Genomic DNA, 16748 nt, shown 5'->3' with positions numbered 1-16748 from the left:
CCTGGAGGATGGGATGGGTATTTGGGGGTTCATTATACCGTCGTCTTTATTTACGGGTATGTTTGAAAGCTTTCAAAAGAAAACATTTTAAGTAGCTTTTTTTAAAAAGGTGGGAGCAGGATAATAAGTTAAAGGAAGCGAGTGGGAAGAATATTTTTCACTCTTCTGCAGGCTAAACTCCTTGCAGGAAAAATAATATAATAAGAATTTATCATTAGGATATTTTCACTAAATTGAGAAATAACATCAGCTCATTGATGTCCTTAGCACTGAATTACTTCCAGGGCTTAAGGAAGTGGTGTAACTGGGCTGATGTAAGACAAGATCTCTCAGATCTCAGACCTCCCGTGCTACAAAGAGAAAGGAAAGGATTTAGGAGATTAATTCTTGCCAGGATAAGATGAAATACTTTCATCTATACTATAGAATTCTGGGAGAGAGCAGAAGCAAAGAGAAACTTCTTACGAAAAGAGCGTTATTGATAGCAAAATGATTTTACTAGCAAAGTCCTTGTGGTCAGTAAGATTTGAGGCCACCTCTTACTTATTTAGATTATTCTGAATGACAGAGAGAGAAAATGCACATTTTGCATGGAGCCCCGTCCCCAATGTCTGTTTTTTTAAAACTAGCATGTGCTTTCTGGGGCTTACAGCCATCTCTCATTGAGAGAAATATTTGAATAAAATTGGTTCTTCCAAGAATTGAGCTCTCGTGGCTCCTCTCTGTAAAGGAAATCCACTCGCCTCTGAGCTTGCCTCTCAAACAGGACTTGGTATTTTTAGCTTTGATTTTTCAGATAAAACTTCAAAGTGAAGCTTGAGGAAAGAATGGCTCCACATGAACAAAGCCAACAAAAAAATACCTGGACCTCTCTGAGTCAGTCACAGACCTGTAGAAATCATTCTAGAAACAAATCCTTTAAAGAATAAAATCATGAGTCTATAAACATTCTGGCTTTAAGTAATAACCTGCTTTCATGGCTAAATCAATGCAATGAATCTGTATCTAAGACACAGTGAAAATTTAGAAATTATTTTTAATCTGAACCCAGTAAACTGATGATGCCAAAACCCAGACCACCCATTTATATCAGTATTTCCTAAACCTTGTTGCTGAGAACAGTGCATAGACTGTTAATACATGTTCCTCAAAGAAAGGAGACCATGATAAAATCAGTATTAAAAAAAAAAAATTGCCTAAACAAGACCACCCTGGTGGGTCACAGTCGTGAACAGAGTAAAGGCCCACAAGGGTTCCTCCCCTTGTTTAACTGTAACCCAGAATTTCTCAAACTCATTTGATCCAGGACCCTTCTGTGGAGGAGTAACAACTAATACTTGTGGATAATGTCTTGCAAGTTGGGTGTAGGACGGTTGGTCTACGTGCATTAGCTACCAAAGCAATAATCCACTTTTGGCACCTCTGGGCTTTGCACAAGCACGGTCTTACTGGCTTTGCCAAAATATTCAAAATTAATCAACTCCTCTACACTTAGAGTCCACTTCAGTCCAAATTTCTTAAGTCTTTAATTCATGCAAAACACTTGGATTCTAAACAAGAAACACAAGCCAAAATATTTTTGGTGTGCTTATAAACAAATAAATAAGCAAACTAATAGAGTTGTGCCAATCTAGCTGAATCGTCACTACCATGAGACGAGGGGACAACAGACTCGGCACCATCCTATAATGTGTAACTGTGCCTCTATAGAACAGCACCAACTTTAAAAGCTGATGCCAGAGAACTCTGGAAGTCATCCAAAAAATGGGTGATCAGAACAAAGTAAGAATTATGGTGAGATATACTGACTCACCTGCAATAGAATTTAAAATTGAACCAAACATTATAATGTGAGAAAAAAATGCAAGGCTAAGAATGGTTCATTGAAATATACTTTTAAAAAAATTGGGGTCATGACATTGAGATTACTTTTCAAAGTGGCGACTTCTGTATACGAACATTTGTAATGATATCATGTCAGCACATGGCACCTTAATTCATGAGTACATTGCAGACCAAATGATATCCTTCCAAATTACATTCAACCGGAAGTCTATTAAGTCATAATCAGTCCATACAAGGTGGTTTGTCTATACCTCACTGCCAGTTTTTTTTTTAAGGCACTCCATTGATATCACAAAAACGGCCTTTAAAATACGAGTGGCCGTCAGTCTTTAATGTTGTGCTAAAAGATACTTTAGCAAAACATGGGCTCTTTTGTCTGTTATGATACATACAGAGCACACATCTTAGATTCGTTCCCCTCCCCACCTTCACCCCCACGCCTCCCCCAACTTTTCTGTGATTACTGCATAGGACTTAGGAGACAGCACTTGCTTAGCCTAATAAATGCTGGCTGGATGGAGGAAAAGTTTAAGGACCTGAGAGCATCAGCCTCTTTCTCCCTGTCATCACTGCTACTCACTAGTGCCCAGGGCCCCAAAGCAGCACAGAGCGTCAGAAGATCCCTGTGGAACCACAAATCAGATGCAGACAGCCTTGATCTTCTGCTGGGGGTGTGTCTTAGAGGTGATACACAGCACAGGGCCACTGATTGGCAGGGTGGCCCCCACTGCTAGTCGTATGACAAGATCACAGTGTCACAAGCAGTTCCTAGCAAGGCCAGGAAAGATTCTGACATGTGTTTTAGCAGGAGACTTCATTTCTCCTGGCTTCATGTTTCCAAGTGGAAAAACCCCCAACAGAAAAGCACTGTGGCTTCTCCATCCCTCTGCAGGGGAAGGGATGTATTTGACTGGTGAGTTTGGGAGAAATAGCTGAGCAAGGTGGTTCAGACCCCTGTGGGTCCCCCTTTATGTCTGGATCATCTTGGCCAAAGAAAGGGGACACTCCAGTCACCGCGGCCATGCCAGCAGTGGCCTGTCCCTTCAGGGAGGCCTGAAGTCCTGCTTGGGACCGGATGAACAGCCATATCTAAGTCAGGACTGAAATGTTACAAATTGCTGGTTCAAAGTCACATTCTCTAATTAGCTGCATCAGAAATAAAATTGATTTTTTTTCCTTTTTAATTTCAATCTGTCTGTTTCTTGTTTTCAACTGGTTCTTAATTCAGTGAAGGAGAGGAGTATGACCTATGGTCTCCTAACATCTTTCCTGCCCCTGCACCCCGACAGTGTCCTCTGTCACCCATGGCTCCCTACCGGCTCCTCCCTGGACTGAAATCAGCCTGGCCTCCTTCCTCTCCCCCTTATCAAAGACGATCTTCAAATGTCTCACTCCCTCAAGGGCCTCATCGCAGTCATACACCCATTGGACGGACAGAAAAGTTCACGCCAGCAGTAGGCTATCTTGCCTGTACATCACCTCTAACTCTTGGGATTTGCAGCCCCCTTGGAAGATACTGATGGCCCTTTGCAGAATTGCAAAACCAAAAAATGCAATTTTCTCTCCCGCCTGAGAGATCCAGTTTTGTTCCAGACTCCAAAAACAGGTAGCAGACGTTAAGCTTCTTGACTCCCATATCCTCTCAAGAACAAAAGTTATAGTTTAATACTATTGTTTTCAAAAAACATAGCAAAAGAGTTTTTTGGGGAGTCAGGCATATTCCTGTATATATTATCATACCTTTTATCCTGGTCTTCTTGGCTGTCACTTGCTTTGCTTACAGACAGCAGCCTCTTGTCTCGAGGAACCTGAAAACATCACCGACCATCAGTCAGACTTACACAGATGCAACTGTGACCTCGTGCAGAGCTTGACACCAGCATAAGCAAAGAAAAGGAAATGGAACATTCTCCAGAGAACGGTGGCAAATTTGCAATGGCCAGGAGATGGTTAAAGGTAAGTAGCCTGATTGGCAATGACAGTGGACCAGACACAAAAGGGTAATCATCAGCGTAGGGCCACAGCAATCCTGATTCTGCTGTGCCCTGCTGACACAGGCAACTCTCTCTCGCTGGACCTGAGCACCTCCTGAGCCCTCCCCACGTTGGCTGGGAGTGGATGAGGGGAAAGGGTAAGAGTATCTGTGCTCTGGAGCAGACAGAAAACATCTTGGAGCTACAACAGGTATCCCGTTAAGGAACAAGGACTGACCCTCTACTCTGATGAGGGACTCCAGGTGCTGACACACAGGGGGGCAAACTGGGTAGGGGGCTGCTCTGTCCAGTGAGGGAGAAACATCTAATACCTGGGCCAGCCTTCACCTACCCTCCCTAGCTCTCGAACTGGCTTCCACCCTTCTTCTTCTAATGCACTTTTATTATTGACTTCACAACCACAATGCCAACATATTACCTGAAAGATTATTGAAAAAGTGCTACTTGAGAGAAGGGATACCCCTACCAGCTGTGTTTCTGAACATCAACTGACTGCCCTACCGCATTAAGGATCGCTTACCTATCTCTACCATAGTTCTCAAACACATGAATAGTGGGTTTACATTTGTTTGGCTGGTTGGATGTTTTGGGTTTTTCTGTTTTTGTTTTTGATTTTGTTTTTTCCTAAATCTCCAGAGCTTCCTTCTAGCCAAACACCTTTGCACTCAAAACACAGCCTTCACTATTTTGACATAAGAGAGCGTTTAGGAGGAGCATCTCTCTTCTGGATTCCGGACTAGCAATCCTCATGGATAATTTCCACTCACCTGAATATGTATGCAAGCCCAGCTAGCTGGGCAAGGGAGGCAACATAGCAGGGTGGCTAAGAGTCCAGGCCTAGACCTGATTGTTTGGGTTCAAATCTCAGCTCTACCACTTACTAATTCTGCCTCAGTTTCCTCAGCTCTAAAACAGGCATAATGGTAGTCCTATACCTCACAGGGTGTTTAGTAAAATTAAATGAGTTAATTTTTTTAAAGCCACTTAGAGTGTCTGGGAATTTATAAGCATTTGTTAAATAAAAATAAAGTAAATCAATTGTAAGTCCTTCACTCACATGTCAATGATGAGGGTCTACAATGTAGCAGGTATTACTAAGTGCTAGACAGAAATGAAATGAATAAAACATAGCTCCTATCATCTACTGAAAACGACAGATAAACATAAAATTTTAATACCCAGCACACCTATGTTCATAGCAGCATTATTCACAATAGCCAAAAAGTGGAAATGACCCAAATGTCCATCTACAGATGAATGGATAAACAAAATGTGATATATACATACAATGGGATATTATTCAGCCTTAAAGATGAAATTCTGATACATGCTATAATATGGATGAAGCTTGAAGACATTACACTAAATCCCATGTGACTCAAATCCATCAACTTCCCTGTGGATGCCTGCCTCCTGGTTCAGCCCCCGACATCTCTTACCTGAGCTATGGCATCAGCCTAACTGGTCTCTCCTCTCCTTCACTTAACCCCTGCAAATCCATTCGGGCTCCATTAAGAAGATCCAGAGTGATCTTTAAGTCGAACCCCACTATGCTCTTACTTAAAACTCTTCAATGCTTCCCGTTATTCTCAGGAACATGGCCTCCAAAATCTCTTCTGCCTCAACTTGGGCCACCCCCATCACTGCTGTGTGTACAGCCACACTGCGTCTCTGAGCATGCAATGCTCCTTCTTGCAGCAGAGCCATTACCCAGTCCTCTCTGCCTGGAACGCACCCCAGTCCCCTGCCCCACCCTACCCATGCTTTCTCTAAGCTAACTTGTGAGCTTACTTCGAGAACCATCTAAAGGTCCATACCCAAGATTAGACTACAATCTCCATGAGTGTCCACCTTGTGCATGGTTATGTCCCAAGCGCCTGGAACGTAGCAGGCCCTCACTAAATTCTTGTTGAAAGAATGACTGAATCAATCAAAATGGCCTGCAAAAAGCAGAATCAAAGAACTAGAAGAAATAGGGATTCCAACACTAAAACGTATTAGTAACTCCCAAAGACTCCTGGAAGTGAACATTAGTGTTGCCAAGATGCACTGATGCCAGCTCTGAGCAGCCTGGTCAGCCTACAGTATTGGGCACAATGTGACAAAGGGAAACCTTTGGGTTTGCTCCCATCTGGGCCACCCTGAACCATGTTTACCTTTGGCTTCCCAAAGACTGTCCTTCTTAGAGAAACTGAGACCTCTGAACTCAGGCCCCTTTCTCAAGTCTAGACCCACAATACTGTCTATCAGACATCCCTACCTGGACATCCTACAAGCACATCAAACTCAACATACAATTATCCTTTTCCCCAAAGCCCTTCTTCTGTACTCCGCCTTGGTTAATCTGAGAATCAGCTTAGATATTATGACCCTAATTATAGGGTTCTCCCACCAAATCACACACACACACACACACACACACACACACACACACACACACAATCAGTTGCCAGCTTTCATTCAAACAAATACTCAGTGATTTCTTCAACATACTGCTTTGTCTCTATGCAGTATGGCTGACTAAATAGAGTGGCTGATTTAGGGAGAACCTCACAAATGCTGACCCAGGGAACAGCTAGCATCATGTCTTACTTTAGGGCTGCATCATTTTTTATCTGGACTATTGCAACGAACTGTTCACTGGATTCTCTGCTCATAACCCACCTCCCTGCTGCTGCTGCTGTTGCTGTAATATGTATAAATCATTTCTCCAATCTACCAGGCTTATGTTCAAAATCCTTCAGCGATGGAGAAAATGATGCCAAATGATATGATAGAAAAATTACAGGAAATTTCACTTTCTTCTTTAAGCTTCCCTGCATTTTCTATAATGTATATGTATAAGCCAAAAATAAAAAGCTGATTTCTTTCAAAAATTTCAGCAGCTTATGAATATTTATTAAATCATGTATTCACTCATTCATCTAGATAATGTGAATTTAAATCATTAAAATACATAAAAACCAGGACTTCCCTGGCAGTGCAGTGGTTAGGAATCCATCTGCCAATGCAGGGGACACGAGTTCAAGCCCTGGTCCAGGAAGATCCCGCATGCCTCAGAGCAACTAAGCCCGTGCACCACAACTACTGAGCCTGCACTCTAGAGCCCGTAAACCACAACTGCTGAGCCCACGTGCCACAACTACTGAAGCCCGCGTGCCTGGAGCCCGTGCTCCACAATAAGAGAAGCCACAGCAATGAGAAGCCCGCGCACCGCAACAAAGATTAGCCCCCGCTTGCTGCAACTAGAGAAAGCCCGCACGCAGCAACGAAGACCCAATGCAGCCAAAAATAAATAAATGAATAAATAAATAAATTGAGATATGGTTGATGTACAATATTATATAAATTTCAGGTGTCCAACATAGAGATTCCCAATTTTTAAAGGTTATATTCCATTTATAGTTATTACAAAATATTGGCTATATTCCCTGCATTGTACAATATATCCTTGTAACTTATTTATTTTATACGTAGTAGCTTGTACCTCTTAATCCCCTACCCCTATCTTGCCCCTCCCCCCCTTCCCTCTCCCCACTGGTAACCACTAGTTTGTTCTCTACATATTTAAGTCTGTTTCTGTTTTGTTATATTGACTAGTTTGTTTCTATTTTTTAGATTCCACATATAAGTGATATCATACAGTGTTTGTCTTTCTCTGACATTTCACTTAGCATAATACCCTCCAAGTCCATCCATAATGTTGCAGGTAACAAAATTTATTCTTTTTTATGGCTGAGTAGTACTCCATTGTATTTATATACCTCATCTTTATCCATTTGTCAGCTGATGGACACTTGGGTTGCTTCCATATCTTGGCTATTGTAAATAGTGCTGCTATGAACACTGGGGTGGATGTATCTTTTCAAATTACTGTTTTCATTTTTTTCAGATCTATATCCAGGAGTGGAACCTCTGGGTCATATGGTGGTTCTATTTTTAGTTTTTTGAGAAACTGCCATACTGTCTTCCACAGTGGATGCACCAATTTACATTCCCGTCAACAGTATACAAGGGTTCCTTTTTCTCCACATCCTCAAATTGAGTTTTATGTAAACTCTCTACTCTGCATTTCAAAATATTTACAGAAAGCAGTATTTCAACTTTCCTCTAAATAGTAAAAATGTGCAAGAGGAAAGGTAATCCAGGTACCATATTTACTAATACTTTATCCTCTGAACCTGTGGGAAATAAAATATGTTGCTTTCCTAAATTACTAATGATTTTTGTTTCAAGGTGTGTTTCTCTTTTTCATTAATACAAAAGAAATGCCATCTAATACAGATACCTGAAATTATATCCATTTCACAGTAGTAAAATCTACTTTTAAAAAATAAGAAAAATATATTTTTTCAAAGTGTATCTTAGTGTATTTCTTCAAAGTCTTATAAAATTATTAACTAAGGTATTTATTTAACATAGTTATAAAAGTTACCAAAAAATGTTGTAATGACCCAAGTGATTAAATCAGAGCCACTTTAATATGTTACTAGATTTTAAAGATTGATAAAGGTATCAAGTTTCCACAGCGGGGGAAGAAGAGGGGACGAAGTGAGAGAGTAGCATTGACATATATACACTACCAAATGTAAAATGGATGGCTAGTGGGAAGCAGCCGCATAGCACAGGGAGATCAGCTCGATGCTTCGTGACGACCTTGAGGGGTGGGATAGGCAGGGTAGGAGGGAGGCTCAAGAGGGAGGGGATATGGGGATATACGTATACATATAGCTGATTCACTTTGTTGTACAGCAGAAACTAACACACCATTGTAAAGCAATTATACTCCAATAAAGATATTTTTTAAAAAGGTGTCATGTTTTAACTATTTTTTATAATAAAGGAAAATTGCTTTGTGATTTCTTTCTAGGGATGAGACCATTTCTGAACATTACATGTTAACACAAAAGTCCAATAAAGCTGAACCCTCAAGAAATAGCCTATAACATGAAGCAGTCTAACATGATAAGTTCTGTGTTTCTATACCATCCTCAATACATTCTGAAAATTTTGACTCCAAAACGTTTAGAATTCGTCCTTGTGTTTTTCAAATAAGCTCCTTAGTCAAAAAGGATTAAAATATATAAAACAACCACAAACAAAGAAAAGAAGAAAGGAAAGCCTGCCAAGAAACCATCTTTGTTTTTAGGCTCATTTTTTTTCAGGCGATTCCTGTTCATTGTAGGAAACTGCCCTGCTTACATGAAATGGAGGTTAGACCCTAAAATATACTTTCATCTGGACCCCAATTCCCAAAGTTAAAGGCCCTTCTTGCTATGTCAGGAGCCGTGTTGGGAGTTGTACAGCTTCACAAGAGAGCTGTCGAAATCGGCCAACTCCAGCTCCGTTGGTAAAGGGAAAAAAAATCAGCCTAGACTGGCAAGGGTACCAGTGGAATGCCTTTCCTATGTTTCTATAGCACTTTCCAACCATAAAAAATGCATTTATTTGAGTTAATAATATCCTCATTTAAAGTAGCCTGGATGGGCCAACCTATCAGTTACTCATACCTTGTGTTTCATCTTAAATAAGCACAACTTGGCTTGGCTTTCATTCTTCTCCCCATGGAGGGAGCCCTCCTGAGTGTTTTAACAGAGAAAAATGGGAAGAAGCTGGAAAAGGAATGAATAATTTTAGAGGACTTTGGTGAAAGAAATAGGCCCGGGGGCAGTGCCTGAGTCAATGGTGGTGGGAGATCGTTGTAAAGCAGAAAAACTCTGGTTTAGGAGAGACCCAGGGCACAACACAACTTGCAGAAGTGAGACCACTGGGAGGAAACAGGAACTGGGAAGCAGGAAGGAAACAGGAAGCTGAGACTGGTGCTTACCAAAAGAAAAATGATTCCTCTTGCGTGATTTTCTCATGATGGAGGGAGAGGGGAAGAGGGGGATTTAGTTCTTATTCTAAAATAGAGTTCACTGTGCCCAACCAGCAAAATAAACACGGCCATTCTCACCTTTGTGCCAATACCAGCATAAGCCCACAGTGTTTACAATCAAGTCAGGCAATAAATATCCTCATTCAGTAAATACCTGTTGATTTTTTACACTTCATTGGTTCTAAGGGAGCAGGTCATACCAGATACAGTCCTTTATAGTTGAGGCAGACCATTGTTTGTTGTTCGATTTCCTGAAATACTCCTATTTTGAAGGTATCTATGGCAGGTATTTTTGTAATGCAAGCGAATTACATTCACTTTGTTTTAAGGGTTTTTCAAAATAAATATTGAGTACTCATTGAAACAAATGGAGACAGTTAGATTTTGGAATTGCTGCAAAAGCCTACCACTAAAGTATTCATTGGCGTATTCCTTACAGAACTGAAAAATCTAGAAACCCTGATGTTTCTTATAAAATGGAAAATCTAAAAGCAACCTAGGGAGTTCCCTGGTGGTCCAGTGGTTAGGACTCGGCGCTTTCACTTCTGCTTTCACTGCCATGGGCCTGGGTTCAATCCCTGGTTGGGGAACTAAGATTCTGCAAGCTGTGTGGCACAGCCAAAAAATTAAATTAAAAAAAAAATTTTAAAAGGTTCTCATTACTTAATTAAAAAATAAAATAAGATAAAAGCAACCTAAATGCCCCCAAACTGAGCAATGACTAAATTATGGTACAGCCACACAATGTAATATTCTTTATTCACCAAAAATCATAAAGTAAAAATGGCAGCAAAGAAGGATTTGCAATAGGATATTAAGTAGAAATTAAACGTAGATAACATGTATGCTTGGAAACAGAGGGCACAGAAATAATTATCATAAAATGAAAACTCCCTCGGCGGGGGGTGGGAAAGTCGTGCTTTATAGATGGGAAAGCAGAGACGCAATGAGAACAGGGAGACGCTGAATTCCAGAGCGAGTGTGGCAATGCCATTCATTCTCCGGCCTGGGATGAAGAATCTGTCCCCTCTGCCCACTAGAGAGGGGAGGCCCTGGAGGAAGAAAGTGGAGGGAGGCGGGGCCTCAGGTTCTACCTTGTAGTAGTCGTACAGCAGGCCAAGGGCGGCGGCGCTGTCCTCGTCACCGTTGATACTCATCATCGCCTTGGTGGCCGCCGTCAGGGGGTTCTCCAAATACGACTTCCAGGCTTCATCCTCACTGGTGTAGGCTCTTCGGGTATTAAATGGAGGGTCACTGGGCATGGGCACTAAGGCCACCAGTCGTTTATTACTGTGAAAGCAAGAAACACATGAGGTTCATTATCAAAGAAGTATTCCTTTGATATCCGCTAAAAAATACACATTATTTGGTTAATTTGTACTTCCCCAGAATGGAAGAGAGGGAAGATTAAGACTGAAGTGACTGCCTCATTGCATTGATAAAGCCACTGATTTATTTCTCTACTGCCCATGAGAAGTAATAATGGTCTTTCAAAGGTAGTACAGAAGTAGTGTAAGTTGGTTCCCTTCACACTTGGCTTTTCATATCCAATTACTTCAGGAGCCAAATCATTTTCTTTGATTATTCTTCATTAGCGAATATTAAAAGGAAAAACTGAGAGGGAACAGGTTTCATTTAACTCTCTGAGTTCTAATGTATAAATATGTGCGATACATTAAATGTAATCAACATGTTAATGGTTATTAAAAACTATTTTATCCAGTTTGATTTATACTATAATCGCTAGCAAATTATAGACCAATCCAAGTCCCTTAATTTAAAAAGGCAATAGAAGGTACTCTGCAAACAAGACGTTTTGCAGATATGCTGCGTAATAGGGATACAAAGCAACAGGAAAGAGACGAACTCTGTATATGAATCCTGTGTTGCCACGGGATCCTACTATATTTAAAGGACATAGAAGCTACAGGTTGTAAAAAAAATCATCGTGGAGAGTGAGGAGGGCACCTGGAGAATCTTCAGTAGAGGCAAAAGGGGTTGGAGTCATTTGTCAGTCCTAACCAAGCCAAGCTCAGGTAAAGCAGCAATTGACTATCAAAGTGATTTCTTAAGGAGGATGCGATAATAACTTAAATACTCACAAACCATGACAGTCCTCAGCAGCTCCCCAGCCTTGTTCATTGAAATGAAACCAAAAAGTGACCATGAGACATTGTATTTCAGTAACACCTATGTCCACTCAGAGTAACATGACACAGACAAATAACAGGATTGCAAAGGCAACATGTATACCGATCAGTGGAAATTCAGCCACCAAGAGCCTTTTGATGGTCATTCAGTCACAGACGTCCCTTTTTGCTGATATTTCTACAGGGCCTTCTGAGAGTAGATGGTCTCCCCGTTCACTTTGTGATAGAAAACTGGTATGAACTCCCAACAAAGGCTATGTTGAGGGCCCTTTATGTGGAGGCATGGTGCCACACATTGGTGTAGGGTTAGAAAATGACACTGACATTGGTAACATATGTTTGGGGGCGGGGCGGGAAATCCACACTGAGCAGAGTGGAGTTTCAGACGGTCTCCAGGCCGCTGGTTTGAACTTTGTGCCAGGGGCTTGGTGAAACTGATCGGGAAGAAAGAGAAAATGACCCAACTGTAAATTAATTGGATTAAAAGGTAAAATCAAGTTTGTGGAAGTAAACAGGAAAACCCTGGTAGAAGGCCTTTCTAACCATTAGGTAGTCTGGTGACATGGAACAGCACAGGCCCTGGAAGTGAGTCTCTGTTCACCACTTACAGTGGAGGAAAATTGCCTGAGGTTCGGTTTCTTCGCGCCTTAAATAAGGACAACACTATTTTTAGTTTCTTAAGGAACCTCCATACTGTTCTCCATAGTGGCGGTACCAATTTACATTCCTACCAACAGTGCAAGAGGGTCCCTTTCTCTCCACACCCTCTCCAGCATTTATTGTTTGTGGATTTTTTGATGATGGCCATTCTGACTGGTGTGAATGGATAACCAACAAGGACCTACTGTACAGTACAGGGAACTCTGCTCAATATTATGTAACAACCTAATTGGGGAAAGAATTTGAAAAAGAATAGATACATGTATATGTATAACTGAATCACTTTGTTGTACAACTGAAACTAACACAACATTGTTAATCAGCTATACTCCAATACGAAATAAAAAGTTAAAAAAAAAAAAAAGACAGCAATGTCCACTCTACTTACCTCACAATGCGATTGTAAGAATGGAATAAAATAATGAAAAAAATAGAGGTCTGTAAACTGCACAATGTTATACAATAACAGGTATTACTATCACAGCACAGTTCTATATTCCCGTAAAGTTTGTGGGTATAGCGATTTTTGGTTATAATGCAGAAGTGCTAAAGATAATCATTAATTAAAGGGAGACTGAAGTTGTTCATTTAGCTATTTTGATTGAGAGCCCAATAGATGCCAGGCACCATGCTATTTGTTGAGAATGCAATGGCAAATGACACAGGCACTGCCCCATAGCCCAAGTAGCTTGCAGTCCAGTGGGGGAAAGAAAGCACCACTGTTGGGACTTCCCTGGTGGCGCAGTGGTTAAGAATCCGCCTACCAATGCAGGGGACATGGGTTTGGTCACTGGTCCAGGAAGATCCCACATGCTGCAGAGCAGCTAAGCCCGTTCACCACAACTACTGAGCCTGCGCTCTAGGGCCCATGTGCTGCAACTACTGAGCCCTCGTGCTGCAACTACTGAAGCTCGTGTGCCTAGAGCCCGAGCTCTGCAACATGAGAAGCCACCGCAATAAAAGTCCACACATTGCAACAAAGAGTAGCCCCCGTTTGCTGCAACTAGAGAAAGCCCACGCGCAGCAGTGAAGATCCAACACAGCCAAAAAAGAAAAAGAAAAAAAGAAAGCACCGTTGTTACAAGAGCAATGAGTGTGAGAAATGAACAGTGTCATGAGTGAGGTTATATGCCAGAGGGGACTAACCTAACCAGAGGATCAAGGAGGAAGCAAAGTTTTCACAAAGACCTGAAGGAAAGGCAGGAGTGTGTCGGTCAATGTTGAAATGGGCAGATGTGGGAAACATTTTTTTTTGGGGTGGGGGAAACATTTTTAAAGTGAAGAATATATTGGTAATGCAAAATAATGGAATTTTCTGACAAAAAGAGCACATTTGTATTCATTTTGGAGAGTCAACTAAAGAAATTTATGTATTTTATATACAGTGGAATATTACTCAGCCATAAAAAAGAATGAAATAATGCCATTTGCAGCAACATGGATGGACCTAGAGATTATCATACTAAGTGAAGTAAGTCAGAAAGAGAAAGACAAATGCCATGTGATATCACTTATATGTGGAATCTAAAATATGACACAAATGAACTTATCTACGAAACAGAAACAGACTACAGACATAGAGAACAGACTTGTGGTTGCCAAGGGCAGGGGAGGTGGGGGAGGGTTGGATTGGGAGTTTGGGGTTAGCAGATGCAAACTAGTACATACAGAATGGATAAACAACAAGGTCCTACTGTATAGCACAGGGAACTATATTCAATATCCTGTGATAAACCATAATGGAAAAGAATATAAAAGAGAATATATATATATATATATATATATGTATAACTGAATCACTTTGTTGTACAGTAGAAATTAACACAACATTGTAAGTCAACTATAATTCAGTGTAAAAAAAAGAAATTTATGCACTTTGATTTAACAGTAAAATAGTATTTCCATGTTGTGGAAATTACTAATCACAGAGGATAGGGCTTGATTTAGAGATAGAATTTTGGTGGACCCCTAAGAATCTACAAGTGGAAGAAATGAAGTCTCTGGGAGGACCACGAAGGCAGAGGTGATGGGCTCATGTGTGGCAGTGCCACCACCACCCCTCTCAGTCATTTAGTAGGAGCCATCCTGGGTGCCCGGTCTGCAGCCTTCACTTAGAGGGAGAAATAGAGGAATCTGAACCCTAATTGTTGCCCATGAGCACCCAGGCATCATGCATACTTCCCCAAATGCTCAGTCCTACAGGAAAGAAGGGCTTTAAGTTATTTGCAGTGACCTCACCATTGAAAAAGGTGGGGATTTTACTCTCTTTCTTACCTAAGAAAAGCTGGGAGGCGGGGGGAGTGTTAATTACAACACTGGCTAATTTCCAAAAGTTTAGCAGGAAGCGCCAGGGTGAAGGATAAAAGCCAACTCTTGATTTACACTAAGTAGTGCCCTGATTCACTTGAGAGATTTTTCTTTGAGTTTTCCTTCAAGTCCCTACTCCCTCCTGCTGAGTCTCCTGGATTGCTGATTTTATCTGTTCCCAGCATGAACGTTCACTCATAAATCTAGATTCATCAGCTTTTCTCCTATGATGAAATGGTTGATGAATCCTTACATGATCAATGGAGAAAAATATCCTGGGAAAGCACATCCTTACTAGCCGTTTCTGTTCACATTTTTGATGGCCAAAGGACTTTTATGCTCTTCCCTTTAACTGCATAATGACTTTGGATTTTTTTGTTTTTTCATAGATTATAATCTCTCCGGTACAGAGCACTGTTGAATAAAGCTTGGTTTAGTAAAAACAGAACAATCTCTCTGGTACACTGAGCAAAAACGTAGACTTGTAAAGAAAGGACAGTTTCACAGAACAGCTTTTACCAAAGTTTGGAACACTTTCTGAAGGTGAATTTCATCACTGTTCTTTTGGAGTGGTAATTCTAATCCTGCTCCGGTCAGCTTTTAAAATATCCTTTCAGTAGCTTTAGGTATGTAATTTTCTGGGTTGCCTTGAACACAGAACACATCAACTATAAACTTGATCTCTGTTCTTCCTTGGAGGAAAGTTTAAATTAGCACCTGAGTATTCACAGCAAGGCTAAGGCTGTGTTAGATCACAAATATTTTTTTTTCTTTCGTTTGTTTCTTTAATCCGCTACTTCATTTTGTTGATGTTGGGAGAAAAATGAAGAGATGAGTCATCAGCTGAAGTAATGAAACAGGTGGAGTAGTCATGCAGCTGAGATCATAACCAACAAGTCAAGAAAAGTTCCAGATCACTCTACCGCATGCCCTGGGGCATCAATAAGAGTCTACCAGAGGGAATGCTTTGCTGGGGAGAAGCATGTGAAACTTAGTACATAACGCCTTCACCTCCTAAAAATATGTGCAGTAATAGTCAACAAATCCAGACATAAATCCATTTCACTTGGGACCACAAAAAACCAGGACAGTGAAGTTTTCATGTCAAATTATCACTTTCCATCCATTCCTCATCATTCTTTTTTTTTTTTTTTTTAATAATTCCTAGAAGGGCATTAGTCTTTGAGGGGAGGGTTGTTTTGGGGTTTTTTTGGTCTTAATCTAGGGGGAGAATGGTTTTGGAGTTGAATAAACCTCAGTTTTAATCTCAGCTCTGTCAACTACTGAATTTAGATGAGGTACTTTACTTCTTTGAGCTTGTTTCTTCCTCTGTATCATGATATCAGAACGGTACTGTTCTAAAGGAATAACTCAGATATTTACATATGAAGAGCCTGGTACATTACAGATCTTCAATAAATAATAGTTATAAGTATTACTTCTCTTTAGAACTGATTCTATTAACGACCTCTGATCAAAATCCAATAGACTGCTCTCAGTTCTTAATCTCCTTGGATTTTCTTGGCCATTTCTCACTTCTGTAAAATCTTTCCTTGCCTGGCTTCTAAGATACTGTGCAAGGGTGGTTCTCCTCTGTAGCCAAACACTCTTTTCTAATTTCTACTCTACCTCCTCCTATTCCTCTAACTCTCATCGTTCCTGGGCCCTTTGCTCATTTCTTTCCATTGTTGATTCGTATGGCTTTCATTGATCCTCAATCTTTTTTTTTTAATTTATTTTATTTTTATTTTTGGCTGTGCTGTGTCTTTATTTATTTATTTATTTATTTATTTATTTATTTTTGGCTGTGTTGGGTCTTCGTTTCTGTGCGAGGGCTTTCTCTAGTTGCAGCAAGTGGGAGCCACTCTTCATCGCGGTGCGCAGGCCGCTCACTGTCGCAGCCTCTCTTGTTGC

The 16748-nt window shown here is 40.8% G+C and overlaps 1 protein-coding gene across 5 annotated transcripts in view; it reads right to left on the bottom strand.

The window, feature by feature from the left end:
* GRHL2 (grainyhead like transcription factor 2) overlaps positions 1–16748 on the bottom strand; it is a 175604-nt gene that overhangs the window by 104371 nt on the left and 54485 nt on the right. For all 5 annotated transcript variants that reach the window (XM_082434309.1, XM_082434307.1, XM_082434305.1 and 2 more), the window contains exons 2-3: positions 10812–11007; positions 3586–3653 (exon numbers count right to left, since the gene is read on the bottom strand). In XM_082434309.1, the coding sequence (XP_082290435.1) occupies positions 3586–3653; positions 10812–10979 (236 nt within the window). In that variant the 5' untranslated portion in view covers positions 10980–11007. The remainder of the gene's footprint in view (positions 1–3585; positions 3654–10811; positions 11008–16748) is intronic.

The sequence above is a fragment of the Balaenoptera physalus genome (genome assembly GCF_965194825.1).
Source record: "Balaenoptera physalus genome assembly, chromosome: 17".
In the NCBI taxonomy this organism is placed as follows: Eukaryota; Metazoa; Chordata; class Mammalia; order Artiodactyla; family Balaenopteridae; genus Balaenoptera; species Balaenoptera physalus.
This window is presented reverse-complemented; position numbering and strand designations above follow the sequence as displayed.